The 19,223-nt window shown below is 34.4% G+C and overlaps 4 protein-coding genes across 5 annotated transcripts; 3 read left to right on the forward strand and 1 right to left on the reverse strand.

Annotated features, from left to right (window-relative positions):
* The first annotated feature begins 409 nt into the window (after positions 1–409).
* Positions 410–1,884, forward strand: LOC109217870 (photosynthetic NDH subunit of subcomplex B 3, chloroplastic). The gene is made up of 6 exons (XM_019382157.1): positions 410–694; positions 791–901; positions 982–1,038; positions 1,238–1,306; positions 1,404–1,466; positions 1,583–1,884. The coding sequence occupies exons 1-6, from the start codon at positions 491–493 to the stop codon at positions 1,670–1,672; spliced, it is 594 nt and encodes a 197-aa protein (XP_019237702.1). The 5' UTR covers positions 410–490; the 3' UTR covers positions 1,673–1,884.
* Positions 1,885–5,710: 3,826 nt separating this feature from the next.
* On the forward strand, positions 5,711–8,761 carry LOC109217869 (50S ribosomal protein L11, chloroplastic). The gene is made up of 4 exons (XM_019382156.1): positions 5,711–5,988; positions 6,084–6,256; positions 6,368–6,431; positions 8,332–8,761. Exons 1-4 carry the CDS (start codon positions 5,781–5,783, stop codon positions 8,541–8,543), a joined length of 657 nt encoding a protein of 218 aa, XP_019237701.1. The 5' UTR covers positions 5,711–5,780; the 3' UTR covers positions 8,544–8,761.
* A 1,795-nt stretch (positions 8,762–10,556) lies between these two features.
* On the forward strand, positions 10,557–12,998 carry LOC109217867 (soluble inorganic pyrophosphatase PPA1-like). Of its 2 annotated transcripts, none has more exons than XM_019382154.1 (9): positions 10,557–10,690; positions 10,954–11,074; positions 11,172–11,200; positions 11,592–11,657; positions 11,794–11,901; positions 12,039–12,104; positions 12,194–12,314; positions 12,399–12,480; positions 12,653–12,998. In XM_019382154.1, exons 2-9 carry the CDS (start codon positions 10,960–10,962, stop codon positions 12,693–12,695), a joined length of 630 nt encoding a protein of 209 aa, XP_019237699.1. In that variant the 5' UTR covers positions 10,557–10,690; positions 10,954–10,959; the 3' UTR covers positions 12,696–12,998. The 2 variants fall into 2 exon arrangements, with proteins under 2 accessions (XP_019237699.1, XP_019237698.1); XM_019382153.1 differs by having other exon boundaries at positions 10,558–10,690; positions 10,946–11,074.
* A 163-nt stretch (positions 12,999–13,161) lies between these two features.
* LOC109217868 (mitochondrial import inner membrane translocase subunit Tim13-like) lies at positions 13,162–18,924 on the reverse strand. Its single transcript, XM_019382155.1, has 2 exons — positions 18,709–18,924; positions 13,162–13,585 (listed from the first exon to the last, which is right to left on the reverse strand). Exons 1-2 carry the CDS (start codon positions 18,820–18,822, stop codon positions 13,439–13,441), a joined length of 261 nt encoding a protein of 86 aa, XP_019237700.1. The 5' UTR covers positions 18,823–18,924; the 3' UTR covers positions 13,162–13,438.
* Positions 18,925–19,223: the final 299 nt, after the last annotated feature.

The following is a 19,223-nucleotide window of genomic DNA, read 5'->3' on the forward strand; positions in this document are numbered from 1 at the left end:
TGGAACTCCCATAAAATTTGCGGAGTTCCAGCATAATTATGCTTGAACTCCCGTAAAATTTTCGGGAGTTCCAGCATAGTTATCCTGGAACTCCCGTAAAATTTACGGGAGTTCAAGCATACTTATGCTGGAACTCCCGTAAAATTTGCGGGCGTATTTTTCCGGATTTTGAACAGTGTTTTCGCTCAGATTTAAAATAGCTAAATTTCGATGACTTTTGAAACTTGGCTATTTTTCAACGACCAGTGGTAAATCTGGCTATTTTTGAATTTCTCCCACTTTGAATGGGTCTTCTTGCTGGGCTTAGGAGGTTTTGAAGTCCAAATTTGGGCCTATTTCAGACCCATAGTTCACCAACGGATAAGATAAGGAGAGCCATATAAAAAAAGAAAATAACACATGTGTTCCCTATGAATCAACCACTAGGAGAGTGTATCTGGAAAAGTGTTATTTTCATTATCAATATCAATATTATCACTTGTATAAGAAAATGAAGGCAATTGAAATATACTCCTCTAGTGCCTTAGCTTCGGTATCTCGATCGTGTATTTTGAAAAACAAGAAGGTAGCTTCTCCGAGCCTGAGTTTTTGTAGAACGAAAATCAGAGCAGTTGGTACTGTTCCAGAAAAGGCTAGTGTTGGAGCAGCACAGGTAGATGAAGAAGAGGCTTCTGTGAAATTTGCATTTGTCAGCGTGAGTAGTACTATTAATTAGTAAAATTGTACATGTTTGTGTTGGTAATTATTAATAGTAGACGTGGTATATGTATAATATGTATTCTTTGTTCAGTCAGTATTACTACCAGATGGGACACCAGACGTGCAGCTCCGCAAAGCTTGTGGCGGTCAAAAACTTAGAGACATAATGCTGGATGCTAATGTTGAGTTGTATGGACCTTATGTACGTATATAGTTGTATATCTTATAAATTTCATTCATCATTACTTGCTTTAATTTACCAACTTAATTTCCTCTTATAAGGCGAGGCCTTTGCTTAATTGTGGGGGAGGAGGAACTTGTGGGACATGTTTGGTTGAGGTGAGCCATATACATACATACATCTCATTAGGTCGTACACGTTTTATTAATTACTGCCTTGCCTTAAGCTTTGATTACTATATATATATATATATATATATATATATATATATATATATATATATATATATATATATATATATATATATATATTCCATATTGTTTTAAAGTATCTTATAGTACCTGTATTAATATTCAGGTTGTTGAAGGAAAGGAGCTACTGAATCCTCGTACTGACAAGGAGAACAATCACGATGAATTAAAACGGGTATATATGAATCTTCATTTCTTGAGCAATTTAACTACTTTAATTACCACAGTGGAGTATATAATATTATTCTACATTGATCTGTTATATTTTTCAGCATCCAAAGAATTGGAGGCTAGCTTGCCAGGCAATAGTTGGTAAATCCGATTCTAGAGGCATGGTATGGAGTAATTATGGATATATATATATATATATATATATTTCCATGCTTAATATAATTATTTAATTATATTGGGATCTAAAATGTGGTGTAAATTAATAATCTCTTTTGCACAGATGGTCATTCAGCAACTTCCTGAATGGAAAGCACACGAATGGAATTACAGAGGATTACCGCCTATTCAAGAAGAAGAAGAAAAAGAATAAGCATCAATAGATCCTCATCTTTATCCTGATATGACGTTTGTCTTGCTTTACAGCATTAATTATGTGCCTATTTAATAGTGGAAGAATGTTGACAATCTGCTCTTAATTGCTTTTGGGTCCATTCAGCTTCTTTCTTATAAATATAATATAATGTTACCAGCCCTTCTTTTTCTTAATATTAATAAAAGAACCCTTTCCCCTCTCTGTGTTTATTTTTAATTGTTAGTTATTCTGCCAGTCATCAAATGCTAACAAACAAGAAAGAGATAGAGGAAAGAAACATAAAAATATCTTCTCGATTCTACGTAATAATTTTTTTTTTTTTTTTTTGGTAACAATGGGAAGGACTTACCGGATTATAGAATTGATTATCTAAACACATGATACCAAAATATGTAGCTTCAATCATACCAAAAGAGTAAGTACAGTCTATAACAGTAAACAGTGATGGATGATATACTTTCTATGTTTCAGTTTTTGGGAAAATTTTATTTTGTGTCTCATAAACTGACACGAGAAGTTTTATTGTGTGTCTCACACAACTTACATTAGTTGTGTGAGGTTCTTTTTTGTCTCACAAATTTGTGGACCCCAATCTTACACTTATGGGTCCACAAAACTGTGAAACAAAAAAGATGCCTCATACAACTAGTGTCAGTTGTATGAGACACAAAATAAAATTTTCCAACTGACACTAATTGTTTGAGGCATCTTTTTTGTCTCACAGTTTTGTAGACCCATATTTATCGACCCAAAAGTGTAAGATTGGGGTACACAAATTTTGAGAGAAAAAGGAGTCGCACAAATACTTGGACACTAGTCAGTTCAATTAACGCGTCACTCGTCATAAAGGGTGCAATTTTATAGAAGCAACAATAATTTTCGTAGGAGTTGAGGCTAACTCCGTTTTTGAGTACCTAGTCTTTAATAATGCATATAAATGATTGAAACCTATTCATTTCTCTTTTTTATCCTTCTCTCTTCATCCTCGATCTCCCAATGTAGTAATTTTAAATATAAAAAAATAGTAAAAGGGGACTAAAACTTCCCTAATTATGCATGAAGAAGAACAAGCATCTTGTATTCAATCTTTGACGATATTAAGGGTGTAATATACGACAAAAAGAACTTACTGTAATTATGTCATGATAAAGGAATAACTTTTTAAAAATTTCTTGTTACGTACGCCATCTGTAATTATGTCATGATAAAGGAATAAATTTTTAAAAATTTCATGTTGTGGACTCCGTCTGTACTTCCGAATTGTTTGGTATTTTTTGCTTCCCTAGGTTTCATTTGTTTGAACTTTAGTCAACATTTCAAGATTTATTTCACCATATTGATATTAGAAGAACTGCAAATTAATAGGAGTAGTGCTTTTCACAAAGTTTTCGGATATTTTGAATTTTAGTTTTACGATAATGAATTAATTTAATCTAATTTAGCTTTGAAGTCAAATTGATTCTCAAAAAATAAAAAATACCATATATTTTGTAGGGGTGTTCATAAAAAATCGAATCAAACTGAAAACCAAACCAAATCGACCAAAAAAACCGATACTTTTTGGTTTGGTTTTGGTTTTAATCAAAAAATAACCGAACCAAACCGACTATAGGAGTAGCTATTTCAAATTTATTATTACACCTATATATATGTATATTTTTATACAAAGTATTCAAAATTTGTATGGTGAATGTTAATCGTTTGCACTTTTAGTACAATTTTTTACCTTTATATTCTAGTTTGATTGGTAGTTTTCTTTTGTAAGTGTAAGAATCCATTTCATGTTAAAAAAAATATTTTTTTAATTGAGTCCTTAAATTATTCATCACTATTTGATTCAATTATCATTAATATATTTTAGTAAATAATAGATTTCTCAAAGGGCAATTGATTTGATAGTGTTATGTTAAAAATATGGTCGCCGGAATATGTGTTTGGTAGTGTATGTCTTATATTTAAGAAAAAACCGATAAATAACCGAAAAAAATCGAAAAACCGACAAAACCCGACATAAACCGAATCGAGAAAAAACCGACTTAATTGGCTTGGTTTGGTTCTAATATTTGAAAAACCGACTTACTTGGTTTGGTTTCTTTTCAGGGAAAAACCGATCCAAACCGAACCATGAACACCCCTAATATTTTGGAACATCCTTCCCTGCGGGGGTCTACACAAGCTTAATTAATAACTTTCTAGTTTCTACATATTTCTGTGATTGCGCGTATAAGCTACAAGAAGTATTTTAGGTCCACACACAATATTTTAGGGGATCTTTACACAAATAGTCGGCCATATTCATTATTTATTTTTTCTCGCCATATACATAGATTATACATCGATGATACACAATTATACATATATAATACATAAATTATGCATATATTATACCTCCACCGGCTATTTGTAGTTTAAGTGGTTGGATGACCGGCTATTTGGGTTAATTCTTCATATTTTAGTGTTGGGTTCCATATTAATTATTAGGTCCATACAATTGGATAATTTAAAAAGGGAAACTTTCAGAAACCACTCTTTTAGTGGTTATTAACTAGTTGTAGCTACCATTTACTATATTACTTCCTATAGTTATGTTTTCAGATTTTTTTAGAGTGTATTCGATGTATTTAAGCTACTGTATTCATGAATACAGTAGCATTTTTTCGGCGTGAAAAGGGGATTACAGCTAGACAGATTATTCTGTTCGACTGTATTCACCTGGTGAAACATGGAATTACAGCTAGACAGTATTGTATTCGACTGTATTCGATTGTATTCACGGCGCAATTCATGGTATATTCAGCTGTTTTTAAACGGAAAGTGAATCAATAAACATAATAGACTCCCAATATAACTCAACAAACTCAATTATAACATACAAAATTTGTATTTCCAGTTATAAAAAAGATTCTCAACCGAAAAATACCCTATAAACATAGCAATCTTAAGAGAAATTATATAATTACATTGAATATAGTTAAATACATAAAAAAAAATTGAATACATGAAGAATAGCAGGTCATCTATAATGCAAAAATATAGGAATACATACTGCAGATACATTTGAATCCATATATACATCTACATACATAAATTATATTAATTAAAAAAATTATATGAATACATTCATGGAATATAGCGAGACAGTGAATACAATGAAATACATGAAATACAACAAGATACACTGAACAACAATTAAAAAAAAATAATGAATACAATGAAATACAGCGAGATACATTGAAATACACATTAAAAAAAAGGTAACAGAATCTTCAATTTGCTCAGCCCCAAACTCCGTTGTCTTTGTTCAAGAACAACCTAATGTCGTCTTGTCGAGAGGGCCGCGATTCTGACTCAAAGCGTCATTGTTCCCGTTACTATGATACTATTCCGGCAATAAAAAGCAAAGTTATGCGAGAACAAACCTAACAATAACTACTTGTAAATTCAATGGCAGCTTCTGTTTAGTGCCACTATTTTTCTTCCCCATTAACAACTTTTACCAAACCCATCAAGCATAAGCCCCCCCTCAATTACACACATTTTGCAGTTTCTCGTAATAAAAATTTGATGTCGCCATTTTGATGAGAACGAGAATCGGAGCCGAAGAGGGTTGACGACGGCAAAGGAGTTGGATACACTTTAACATAGTACTTCTTCTTCGACGAGTTTATCTTCTATCGAGAAAGATTGGCGTTGAGAGAGAGAGAGGGTGGAGAAAAATCTGAAAGAAAGAGAAAAATAATACAAAGAATATTTTATGGCTTAAGGGTAGGAGGTAACCGAAAATAGTTATTTTGGATATAAAAATTAAAAGATAGCTATGAAATATAATTTTTTAAAAGGGTATTTATTTAAAATAAATAAGGTATCAACCTTTGCTATAGGAGTTAAAAATTCCATTTAAAAACTGTTTTATATCGGAACTATGTTGGGCCATTGGACTCTAAACAAGACCCAGCCCAACTGTAGGAAGTTAGCAGAGAGGCCCAAATAGGAATCTGGCTACAGATAGGAGAAGGTAGCACTGCCAAGCAGTGTTATCCACTTCTCTCTCTCCTTTTCTTCTTCTTCTTCTTCTTCTTCTTCTTTTCCAAATTCTTGGTTAGAAATGGCGTCTTTATCAACTTGTAATCATTCAGGGAAATTCTCTTCCTCGTTTTCACCTTCATCCCTTAATTTGTCTTCATTCCAACGCGTCTCTGTTCAGTTCCTTCAAACCCACAACAAAAACACTTGTTCCCTTCCATCCACTCCAAGGCCTCTCACTGTCATTTCCATGGCTCCCCCTAAGCCTGGTGGTGGTAAAGCCAAGAAAGGTACTACTTATTTTCGTTTTGCTTGTTTAGATTTAAGTCTCGCCGAATTGTGATAAGGAAAACAAAAATTCAATCGTTGTTGAATATTGTGACAGTGACTGGTATTATAAAGCTGGCTCTGGAGGCAGGGAAGGCAACCCCGGCTCCACCAGTGGGGCCGGCCTTGGGTTCCAAGGGTGTTAACATTATGGCCTTCTGTAAGGATTACAATGCCAGGACTGCTGATAAAGCTGGTTATGTCATTCCCGTCGAAATCACCGTCTACGATGTCTGTTGCTTTCCCTTCATTAATCTCTAATTTTTAAAGTCTATATATATTTTTTTTTGATAATTAAAGATGATACTTTTGTTATTTGATTATGGTGTTCATGTTTTGCAGGATAGAAGCTTCACTTTTATCTTGAAGACCCCACCTGCTTCTGTTTTGCTGCTCAAGGCTGCAGGTACACTCGCTTTGCTGCTTCCAACTCCTCTGATATATAATTTACTCAGACATTGTCCTATAATGTGATTGCATCAACTACTGAGGAATCCTTCCATCCCCTCTGATTGATGCTTTCTGCTAATTGTTTCATCTCATAACTCGCTGCAGATATTTCATTGAATTCATTTTCAGCCTCAACTACTTTAATTTTGGCGATTTAACACTTTAAATCCACATGCTTTACTACTAAGGTTTAGTTTAGAGGGAAGTCAGGATACCTAAAAGATTCTCCGCTTTTCCTTTAGAGTTAGTGGAAGAGATGAATTCCGTTTAGCTTGCACACGGATATAGCCACATAGGCACGTTGTCGTCAACCTAGTGAAGACAGTAAGAAAGGACAGAAGAATGCTGATCACTTGATCTGCTGATAAGTGCCGCCAAATAGTCTTGGCATATGTCCTTCAAAGTCTTATTATCCGAGATAATATGCTCAAGGACTTCGCGGTTAGTTGAGGTGGCTACTCTGGTGCCGAATCAATGTGCAATATCAAGTGTCATGTCAAGCTAGTTTTGGATGAGGCCATCATATCCTGGCCTATTACTACCACACCCTTGCTTGTTGTCCTCAACTTCAATTGTCGTGGCTGCATTTTGCATATGACCACTGGATCTCTATGTACAAGAGCAACTAGTGGACCTGTCTGCCAGAAGTCCCTAAATATTTTATTCCAATTTGAGATCATGAAACTCATAAAATCTGCTTTGGCTCAATAGACTATAAGTCTGAAGATATTAGAAAAAGTCTATAGTCTACAGACATGGGATTTTATGACAGCAAGGAAGATGAAGGGATATAATTGGCCGGAAACGGTTAAACGCCTCCTGTGCACTCTCTAAACAAAAGACGCCCTTGAAGTCAACTCAATATACTACCCCATGATCTTGGCTTGATTCGGGTATTTGAACAGGTGTTGGTTGATAACAGGTAAATGTCTCACTGTGCACTTTGTAAACAAAAGACGCCCTCGAAGACTACAACTTGATATACTATCCTACGATTTTCCCTCCTTCCATAGTATTTTGGTTTTTATAGTAGGATATAGACATGTAGGTTTAATAATATACTCAGATGGCAAACTCTCTTCTTTGGTTTCCCATGTTGCTCTGCTAGATGGTTAGAAAAACTGTGACTCTCTCTCTCTCTCTCTGGTTGGAGAATGACAGACCTGCCGAATTTTTTTATGTTTTGGCTGCGGCTCTCTACTTATAGTTCTATGATCAACAAAAACAGGTAGTAGATTTAAGCATTTGGTGTTAGGATTGACAACATCATTGCTGAATTAACCTACTCCATTGGGAATCCTAAGAATGCAATCCCACTATGTGGAGTATCCTTGTTTCACCTGGTTCCTTGGATAAGCACTATTCTTTTGGTACAGTTGATTATGGTAACATGAAAGGTAGTAATATTTAAAGCTGATAGCAGTGGGTGAAATAAGTTTGGTGATCTCTTCAAGTGTAATTAGACAACTTGAAGAGAAAATGTTAGAATTCATTAGCTTGTTCTAATAGGTCTTTTTTGTATACCGGGGATATGCCCTTTCTTTTGTATAATGAGGACGCCACCACCCCATGTTCTTTTTTTCCTTCCTTTCTTCAGGAAAAATGGCACTACTTAGTGCTTGATCATCTTGATGAATAAGACCCTTATTATCCCTAGAAGATAAAGTATAATTACACAATTGGAAGTCAGGTGTCCACTCAAAGTGGTAGATATTGTAGATGTGAACTTGTCGTTGTATACTTACTCTATCTTCTGTGGCTGCATACAAAAGTTTGGACTCTGAGATTTTTGGTTAGTTATGAAAGATGTAAATCTGTGAGGACACTAATGGACTAATATCTTTGTAACTTTGTAGGAGTGGAAAAAGGTTCAAAGGACCCACAGAGGGAGAAAGTGGGGAAAATAACTATCGATCAATTGAAGACAATTGCTCAAGAGAAGTTGCCAGATCTTAATTGTACTACAATTGAATCTGCAATGAGGATTATAGCTGGCACTGCAGCAAATATGGGAATTGACATTGACCCTCCGGTTCTTGAACCTAAAAAGAAAGAACTTATATACTAGTTTTGCCTTTTTCTATTACCATGTAATTTTTCCCGGTTCTTTGAGCACCAGTGTCAATCACATTAGCCTTGTATTGATTAGAAGCAATTGGAAGAGAAGTAGATTGCCTACAGAATGGCAGTGGAAAGCTTAAAGTCTTTGTCAGCCAGGGGTGTGTCGCTGTTGGATAGTCGGTTTTCCATTTGTTTCAATAATCTCTCTTGATCTTTCATTCCTTATTTCTTTTGAATATATGATGAATGCCTAGACACTCTCTAAAGTGCTGATGTGAACCAACCATGAGCTGTGACTGAGAAAGGAGAAATTCAAATCCTGGGGACTGTGGTTAAAGCAATTAATTGTGCCCCTCTCCAAGTACCTGGGCAATATAACATTCTCATTATTCATCAGTAGACTGGTGAAGTGATTGGACTATAAACCAGGTAGATGAAAAAAAGCGTAAGCTACCTCGTTCGTGCTCCCCGTTGAGTTGAGGGCACATCTTGCTTTTGTCACTTTTAAGCTTAAGTGCATATTACTTTACAAAATGTTTTAACCATAAACTGAAGAAGAAACATTTCATTGCTACAAACTAAACAGCAATTGAAAATTAAATCAACTTACCGGGGGATTTTCTGCTTGAAATGTTTCAACTACACCATTTGTCATGTTTCAACGGCACAAAACGTTTACTAATAAGAAAGCTAATACATTCTTCAAAAAGAGAGGACAAATCGTGGTATATTTCATTTGTGCGTATATCATAATGTTTATGACTTCTAGCTTTAAATGTAAAAAAGGGCAGTCCGGTGCACTAAGCTCCCGCTATGCGCGGGGTCCGGGGAAGGGCCGGACCACAAGGGTCTATTGTACGCAGTCTTACCATGTATTTCTGCAAGAGGTTGTTTCTACGGCTCACACCCGTGGCCTAATATCGCATGGCAGCCACTTTACCAGTTACACCAAGGTTCCCCTTCTAGCTTTAAATGTAAGTTGTTAAGAATTTCACGTTGTTGTTATGTATTGTAAATTGGACATGACAGCCTAATATATTGGAAAATTATGAATACAGCAATATAACCTTTGATTTTTGAAGCTTTAGTGCAGAAATAGATAGCTACATAATAGTGGAGTAATATACAAAGCATAGCCAGGTCGGACCGGTTAAAAGGGTGAAACAAGGACTTTCTGTTTGGCAATGGTAAACGTTGTTCCATGTCATTGACAGGTCGAAACTTTATTAATAGTATAGATATATGTTTTAGGGTTATCCTGTCTACATTGTAAGAAGTACTACTCATAAAATAATAAATTAGAAGATTGTAAGAAAGAGAAAGATGCATCAAGTGCCTAAAAGTCAACATGTCTGGCTGGAAATGAAAAATTGGGAACAAACAGAGAAGTATCTCTACCGCTGTCTACGCGTTCGAAACGAGCCTAAGCACTACTAATTTAGTCTGGGACGTGAATGCAATTATGAAAATATAAGACATCTAAAATATGGTATACAGAGGTGTAACGGTCATCATGCACTTTAATTTATTTAAAAAACCATGTACTAATGCTTTAGATGTGATCTTTTTTCCTTTTGTAATCTCAAATGTCAAAATGAACCCTAAATTACTACGTATGATTAGTATGGGAACTAAGAAATGGTAAAAATAATTCCGCACTCGGTATTTACACCAAGCAAATGAATACACGACATATATCCTGTATATAATTTATTTTTTCTTAACTATGATTAAGTGATATGCATCCGCACTTTAAATAATGAATTTCATGGTTAGACTGCTTGGTTTGGTGTAACATATATATTTACCGAAATTAAGTAATACTGCTGACCAATGTTTTTGCAAGGTAATTTTTTTCTTTTTCCTCTTCTATCTGATGGCTTTGAAAATTGGTAGGTGAATCCAACATATACTACTACACTTAATGCATGTTAATGAAGAAGGAAAAGGTGGGCCTTAAATATTGAAGTTTAAAGAGGAAAGGGAATCGGTCTTCTCCCCGCCCCGCGTGGAAAGCTGTCTTGTTTCACCTTATAGGGGAGCTGCGCTATATTATATATACAGAGACAAGCACCCAAAAAGATCATTCAACTTGAGCATTTTTCTTCTTCATTTTCATCTCTTTATTTGTTTTCTGCCTTCCTTCAATCCAAGGTGTGTAACATTGTAATTTCCCCTCTACTTTCTATTCCTTACATGCATTTACGAACTTGTCCATTTTCCTTTTTCCTGTATCCCCTTTTATTTCCATAGCTGCTATATTTTTTATGTTTCGGATCGATTTTAGTTATTTGAGGAGCGGTTCCTCCTCCTCCATCATCATCATCATGTGAATTAATCTTGAGCCATACAGATTTGTCAGATCATGTACTACTTGTCCATTATTTTGACTTTTTCTTTAATTTCAAGTTTACCAGGTAAAAATGAGTGATGATCAGGTATCCCAACATAGACGCGCCCCTCGCTTGAATGAGAGGATCCTCTCATCATTGTCCAGGAGGTCTGTTGCTGCTCACCCTTGGCACGATCTTGAGATTGGTAGCTTCCTCATCCCTACTCGATCTCTTTCATTCTTCACTAATTTCACTATCACCATACATATATACATCTGATCATTCCTTTTTGTGTTATGCAGGACCTGAAGCTCCAAAGGTTTTCAATGTTGTAAGTATAGTTGTTGATATACAAGCACGAAATGTTAGCTCAAATGATGTCTGAATAACTGCAATTACCTAGGATAATATGTATTCCTATTCAGCATAGGAAAACTATTTTCTATTTAGGTGTAGATTATATTCTGTGTTCCGATTTTATCATGGAAAGTTGCAAAATGATTGTTGCCATCTGCCAATAAAAATGATACTAGCTTCTTATTTAATCCTTCTTTTCCTTGTTTGTGCTTGTTGATTATGGTGGGGGAAAAGGGGAAATGAGATCGGATTGTTGGGAACAACATAGCAGAGTAAAAGAAAAATGGCAATATTGTTATCTTTGTTATTCAAACACTTCTTTTATTGGTAGTCCCCTGGCTTACTTACTGGCTTCATCCTTACAGGTCATTGAGATTTCAAAAGGTAGTAAAGTCAAATACGAGCTTGACAAGAAAACTGGTCTCATTAAGGTATGATACAAATGATCCAACCTATAAGGTAGAATTAAGCAATACTGTTACATGGTCAATGGCATTGCCTTGTCATTCTTGTTTTGTTTCAAAGAGACGCATAACCAATCTCCTTCTATATACCATCTATATTCAGGTTGATCGTGTCCTATACTCATCAATGGTGTACCCCCAGAACTATGGCTTCATTCCTCGGACATTATGTGAGGATAATGACCCCATGGATGTACTAGTCCTCATGCAGGTAAGCCAATGAGAGATGAATGTCTTTCCATACAAAATCTAAAACTGTATAGTGTTGTGACTGTATTTTTGTCCAATCTAATCCATAACAAAGTAGCCTCTACATACTAATTGAATTGAAATTGTTTTTGTCAACAGGAGCCTGTCCTCCCAGGTTGTTTCCTTCGAGCTAGGGCCATAGGTCTGATGCCTATGATTGATCAGGTTCCTATATATTATTTTATGTCTCAGGTTGGACCTTTATTATCAAGTCCTAATGATAAAGGAATGACAAAATCTCTTCATCTATCCAGGGTGAGAAGGATGATAAAATAATTGCCGTGTGCGCTGATGATCCAGAGTATCGGCACTACACTGATATCAACCAGCTTGCCCCTCACCGCCTGGCAGAAATCCGCCGCTTTTTTGAAGACTGTATGCCCTCCATCTTTTAATTTGCTCCTCTTATGAATTTCCTAGCAAACTTTCTACATGTATAATTTTCTTCACTGTCACTAGATAAGAAGCTTGAGAACAAGGAGGTTGCTGTTAACGAGTTCCTGCCTCCAAATACTGCTGTCGACGCCATCCAGTACTCCATGTATGATCTAGATATGATGTTTACGCATGGTTTTTACTAATCTCAGTGACGTCTGCTTTTGACTCTTTCATGCTGAATTGGGATGTGCATACATATGTTAAAAATATAGTAATTTGAGCCAATGTTTTGTGTTTAAAAGATTTTAAACATTTGTCTTGTTACTTTCGTGCAGGGACCTTTATGCCGAATACATATTACAGACACTGAGAAAGTAGTTGGATGTTTTATGGAGCATTCTACCAAAGTATTAATATTATTGGAAGTGAGACTGTTGCAAGTCATTTGTATGATTTAGCTACCGTGGCAATTTGCTGAGGATCATCCTCCGCTGCAGCTAGAATGTTGTGTTTTTCTTTTCATAATTTTCTTTTGTATTTATTTTTGACAGTTTGGTGGGAAAAGGGGTAATATATTATTACAGAATTAACATATTCAATATCATTCCATTCGGGACATGAATCAATGTTTGTACTTCTTGCTGGTGCTGATCTATTATGTTCTATCTTCGGTTGCATGTATGTCCTGATGTTTTCTGTTTCTACTTAGAAACTGAACTTGCAAAAGTCTATCCGATTACTTAGTAAGATTGAAGGACATCAAACCTAATTGATCCACAAGATATATCGATCCTAATCATTTCCATAAATACTTACTACTAATATCTTATGCCGAATCAAAATATGACGATAAAAGGGTGACATTGCCCCTGTGGTCCTTAATTGACAACCAATAATATATCTCAATCAATAGGACTTGGAACAGCGTTTTGGTAGTATACTCTAGATAAAAGTTCGTGCTGCCCATTCACAACGGACAAAAGTTTGCCGAGTATCAGCTTTTACAAATTGCTCATCGAATACCATCTTTAAAAATGTTGAGAAATGAGAAAGAGTATCAAAAGTTTATAATGATTAAAGAGATGCATTCCAGCATTTCCCGGGCTAGCAAGCCAACAGTTTCAGCGTTGACTGAAGAGAGCTTTGCTGATTATACCAGTGGCCTCGATATATCGATCAACACACCTGCAGACACAACTACTTTCGCTCCCACTTAGACTACTCCCTGGTTTGGTGATGCACTTGTCAAAGCATTTCTCTCTCACCGTCTGAAATAATTGAAAAGGGTTAAAATTAAATCTTCTGCAAACGGACTGGTATGGCATTTGAACTGAAGTCACCCAAAAAATGTGTCGCATACATCACAAGTCGCAGCATCTTATAAATGACAGCAAAGTTAACTCCATCTACTTCTCCAAAAGATGTTTCAAACAGTCCATAAAATTTTACAAATCTTATATGATGCATTCAGAGAATCAAGGTAACAACATTTAGATCTGAAGCAAAACCACGACGAAAAAATGCAGATCAATCAATGCCAAGCAGAACATTATCCACATCATGACCACAGGCAAGCCTTTAAATAAGTGCCATAGACAGTTTCTAGCACTAAGTTGAAAGTTGAAACAAATTAATATGTCAGTTATTGAGGTGCCATCCATAGTCTAACGCACTGGACCTCACCGAATAAATGGCAGTGACTAAACAATAACTGGGCAGTGAAAACAGAATAACACAGCAAAAAGGCTGGGATAAATATGTGATAAGAGATTAGAGAGCAACAAAATAAGAGCATGCTGAATGAATTGACTGACCAATTTTATATTCTCCTTAGGAAAAATATTGATCCCTCATGGTGTCACTAAGGTCTGTTTGGAAAAGCCATGTGTAGCCTTATGATGTTCCTTCATTATTTCAAGTTTCAACAGAGGAAGAATAGCTTCTTAAGCTAATTTAGAGCTTGTTTGGAAAGCCACCTAGGAATTGAATATCTGAGTGATTGTGTGTAATTACACAGTTTGACATGTTTGTCTTGCTAAGTATTTGCTTGGTCAAGATGGAATTGAGTGTAATTGAGGGCGTGTAATTACACTCTCTAATTCTCAAAGGGTTGGTGAGAATCGGTGGTAATTACACTCTATAATTACAAGATGATGTTACTTTTCTAATTGTCTTTTGTTTTTGTTTTTTCATATATATTTTGTACTATTCTCTTTATACTATTTCTCTCTCATTTCTCTTATGAGCTTTCCAACCATCCAACATGTTGCTTATGGTGTTTTCAAATAATTTTGCAACTTCTCATATTTCTTCTTTTTTTCTTTTTTTTCTTTGTTATTATTAGTTATAACAATAACAATAACAACATACCCAGAGAGTTGGACAACTTTTTATACATTTCATTCAGCTGATGTAAGCAGAAAGAAATCAGCTGATCCATTGAAATTTTTAAAGAGAAGCCTTCAGATGACCAAGTATCTGAAACTACCAAGTGTCAGTTTTATCAACCAATTTTGTCATAATTATATATTAACTCAATTAGCTAAAAAGACAAGACAGTATAGATTCATACTTCCTCAGTCCCAAAGAATCTAGCCTACCTGACTTGTGCAATTATTTAGAAAAATAATTGAATTGTTATGCACAACTCAGTAGTTGTATTATCCGTTAATGCAAGGGAATTGGATCGAGCAGTCAAACCACTATATTTTCTGAGTCACCTTCCAATTAAGTCCATTATCAGGTGTCTAGAGGTAAATGGATTGATTGACCAACAATGCTTCTTATTTATTCTGAAAAAGAGAATTAGTCGAATATCGCCGAACTGAAACTATTGATCCTAAGATGGGTGATAAGCCATTGCATCTGTATCAAGCCCACGAATCTGTTGTCACAAAAGAATTCCAACCCATTCCAGAAGATTTGCGTTATAAGGGGCCTTGCTTTAACGCCCTTTGTATTAAGATAATTTACTATTTCCCTTTTATAGTAGTACAAGGCAAGCTTTGAGAATGTTAAGAGGTGAAAAGCTAGTTAAAAAAATGTTACGCAAAATTTAAAATAATATAATAAGTTTCATCCGACAGAGTACGTAAGTAGTATACATAAAGGATAAGGTGGAGAAGATCGCCCAAGAAGTTTTTGCCATGTCCCATGTCAACCTCCAAATAGTCCATAGGTAACAATACAGTAAGTGAAGATGCTAAATCAGGACAAGACAAACCTAAAATGACGTAGCGAGAAATAATCCAAAACATCTACAATTACTGGGAATCAGTCTGGACTTAACTCAGAAAATAAAACAAAAAGAACATGCCAATTGCCTTTTAACTCGGTAAGGGACTTATCTATATTATATTAAAAGCACGAAGGCCTTTAGCGAAATATAGTTCGCCTTTTTTACCTTTAAAAATTGATTTCACATTGGACAAAACTGTCATATGATCATTTTTCTAATATTGAGATCTTGAAAATAATTTTGAAAGAAACTATATATTTTATTATTAAAAAACTTCTTTATTTAAACAAAATACGTTGGAAGTCCTATATTTTAGGACATTACAATCTACGGTATTAAGAGTGGAAATATCAAACAGGTAAGGGAAAAAACACAATCTATTTAGATTTTACTTTACTATTTCTTGAACGAAGAGTATTTATATTTGTTCTATAACATACAAATATCATTAATTCTTATTTTTGAGCCAAGAGTCATTGTATTTTCATACTTTTAATACAAATAAGTACAACAAACTAAGAAATTTTTAGATAGTTTCAATATGCAAACTAAGAATCTTTTAGACATTTCAATATGTTCCACACAAAAAGTTTAAGTGGAAAAGATAGCATTACTTATTCAAATGGAAAGACTTCTAGCAACAAGTAAATAAATTGAACAACTTCTGTTTACCTTTCAAAAAATATTAGACAAAATTAGCATTTAATTATTTTTAAAAAAAAATTGACTTTAAAATCAACTAATATTTTGGTTATTAAAACTTCCCTTATTTGAAATATTTAAGAATTCCTAAATATTTAGAAGTTTAAATTCAATTAAGATTCTTTACCTGGTATAAAATCTTTCCTTATTTAGAATATATAATATAACTATAATATATACCTTCCATGTTATTTCTCCTAAATTAAAACAAAAGAACTCGGTTTACCGGAATTATTTATGTTTTACCTTAGTATCTTTTTAGTTCTACGGGTAGAGAGGTCGTTGAATCCATAATTGGTAGAAGCAAAAAAAAAAATTGGACAAAATATCCAACATTCAACATGATGTTGGGATTTCATCTTGCGGAGCTCAAAATTATTTGTTGTCCATCGAATGCTTTTTCCAGAGCACTACTTGACTTTCTTTGTGATCGCTTCTTGTAAAGCTATAAATTTTGTGCAGGAATCTCGCTTTAGTACATTTATTGGAGAAGCCTATATGATGTTTTCAACCAAAGCAGTAAGTTGTTATTCACATTCTTATTGCATGCATGCTTATATATTTGCATATTTTATTATCTTTAATCACTGCGTTTATTATGTATTTCATTAAATTTTGATTTTTCTGATGGAATTAGATTCCTGATAAATATGGTGATGATTGATGCATTTTTAGTACTATCCCATTCATCCTTGGTATTTTTTTTATTTTCGACATTAAAATCAATATTCTTTTCAAATGAGATTTTTGGGTTGACGGGATGTGTTTACACTTTTGGTTGAGGATTTCATATCACTTTGACTGTCCATGGTAAAGGCGTAAATATTATGACGGGGTTACTCATTTAACCACACAGATAATCTTCCCAGAGTTTGACCTCATAAACTGAGTCTTTTTAGGACAATAAATACTAATGTTGTTATATTTATATGTACATTTTTTCAGATAAAATTGTAAGGTCGAGCTCTTATCAAATAGTGATGAAATGAAAAGAAATGCATAATCAACGACTTTAAGCTTGTGATTTTTGTACATACTGGCTTATTGATTCTTGATTTTGTGTCGTTTAATAGTTTAGTTATTTAATCGCGTATAGTTTAGGACTAGAATTTCCTTTATGATGCTTGGCTTTGGTCTTTATAAAGTAGCTCTACTTCATTCTTTTTGTTTAAGTTATTGCGCGTGTTCCCTATATCAATAAGTACAAACCTTTTAAAAATTACACAAATAAATAAATACATATTGATGTATCAAACATGTTTGAATTATAAAATACAATATAGTAAAAGAATTGTTATTTCTTAAACATATATTTTTTGTTTCAGAGAACAATGTAAATCACCTCTTTCGCCAAAGTCTGAAAATTATTATTGTTATCTACGGAAACAAGAGACAACAAATATTGTACAGCTATTTGATATATATTTTAAAACGATGTTTTGAAAATTTTTGCATAATGGTTGAAGGAAAGGAAGAAAAGTAGGAAATTGATATTCTTATTGGTGTTTTTCTTTTAGAAAAATAGGAAATCGAGTTCAAAAACTTTGATTACTCACATATAAAATCTTTTCATCACGAAACTGATCAATATGCTTGAATAATCGAAGTAAAGGAATCTTGGCACTTAATATCGGAAGACTTATGCGAGACAAAGATTCTTCCTTTATTAGTAAGTGAAAAAAGAATATTCATAGCTTTCAACTCACACTTTTTTCTTTAATTTTCAGTTTACAACTCAAAGATATTATGTGTGATTTTTTAATTTTTATTTTTATTGACAAGGTACACGCGCAACGTGCGTACTCTAAGACTAGTATGTTGATAAGTGGGAGAATAGTGAACATCTAGTTTTACAAAACCTCAATTTTTGGATCATCTTGTGCATTCACAAATATATGCCCGTCTGATTGAACAACCGTTCAATTTAGCAGTCGTGAAGAAAACTGGAATATGGTTATTTGAAAACATAGGGAAACATGGATATCTATCCAAGAATAATTTCACGTGGACATACAATTTGTACATGACAAGAGTTCAACTTGTCTTGTCAATCTCTATAATGAACTTTAGTCTTTCCTAGCATACAATTGCAGATGGTTTACAAGGCTCTACCCTGAATATTGCAAAAAAACTTCTAAATTTTTAACGGTGTGGGAAGCTTCCTTAAAAATTCACGGAACATAAAAATCTCCTACTATCAACGGCTACAAATAACAAAGCTTATAGCTTGAAGAGACTTTAAATAAACCAAAAATTATCCACATCTTATTTTGCTAATTAAGGTAGTGCTTTTCGGATAATAACAAGTCAGGCATCTTAGATCAGATAAGTAACTATCCAGCAACTAACTGCTCGGTTAGTCAGAAAAGAGTGCAAATTAACCGAGAGCACCGGCAAAAGAAAATATCTTTAAACCGGGAAATAAGAAGAGGAACAGAGATGAGATCAAACCTCGAGAAATTGCTCAGCGTAAGCCTCGGCGAGCTGAGTTTTGACCTGGTCCATGATGTCATGCGTCGAGAATTGCGACGATGATCCACTTGACGCCGACGAAAACGAATCCATCCCCTCTCACTCTCTTCTTCTCCTTCTCCTTCAGGTTGTAAAACCCTAGATGCTAATGTTTTGCGGTTGGCCTAAAAGGCTAAAACCCCTCTCACCGCCCCTGGCTCAAATTACACATTTACCCCATATCTTTTTTATTTATTTATTTTTAATTCTTCTTCCTTTCTCAAATAGTAGTAAAGTTTGATTTAATATCCCTTACGAGGAAAACACTTTTGCAGTAAATGAATTTTTTGAATATGAATTCCAGTAACAGATATGTCTTTGGGTATGTCTTTTGCTGAATGGTCCTTATAATATAAAGTCATCATGATCTTATGAATGAATCTAAGACAATTTGTACTACTTCAATATGTCGTTTGTTACGTTTGATGCTCAAACTATGTTTCTAAGGCGTAAGG

This window comes from Nicotiana attenuata, unplaced genomic scaffold (genome assembly GCF_001879085.1).
Source record: "Nicotiana attenuata strain UT unplaced genomic scaffold, NIATTr2, whole genome shotgun sequence".
Lineage (NCBI taxonomy): Eukaryota > Viridiplantae > Streptophyta > Magnoliopsida > Solanales > Solanaceae > Nicotiana > Nicotiana attenuata.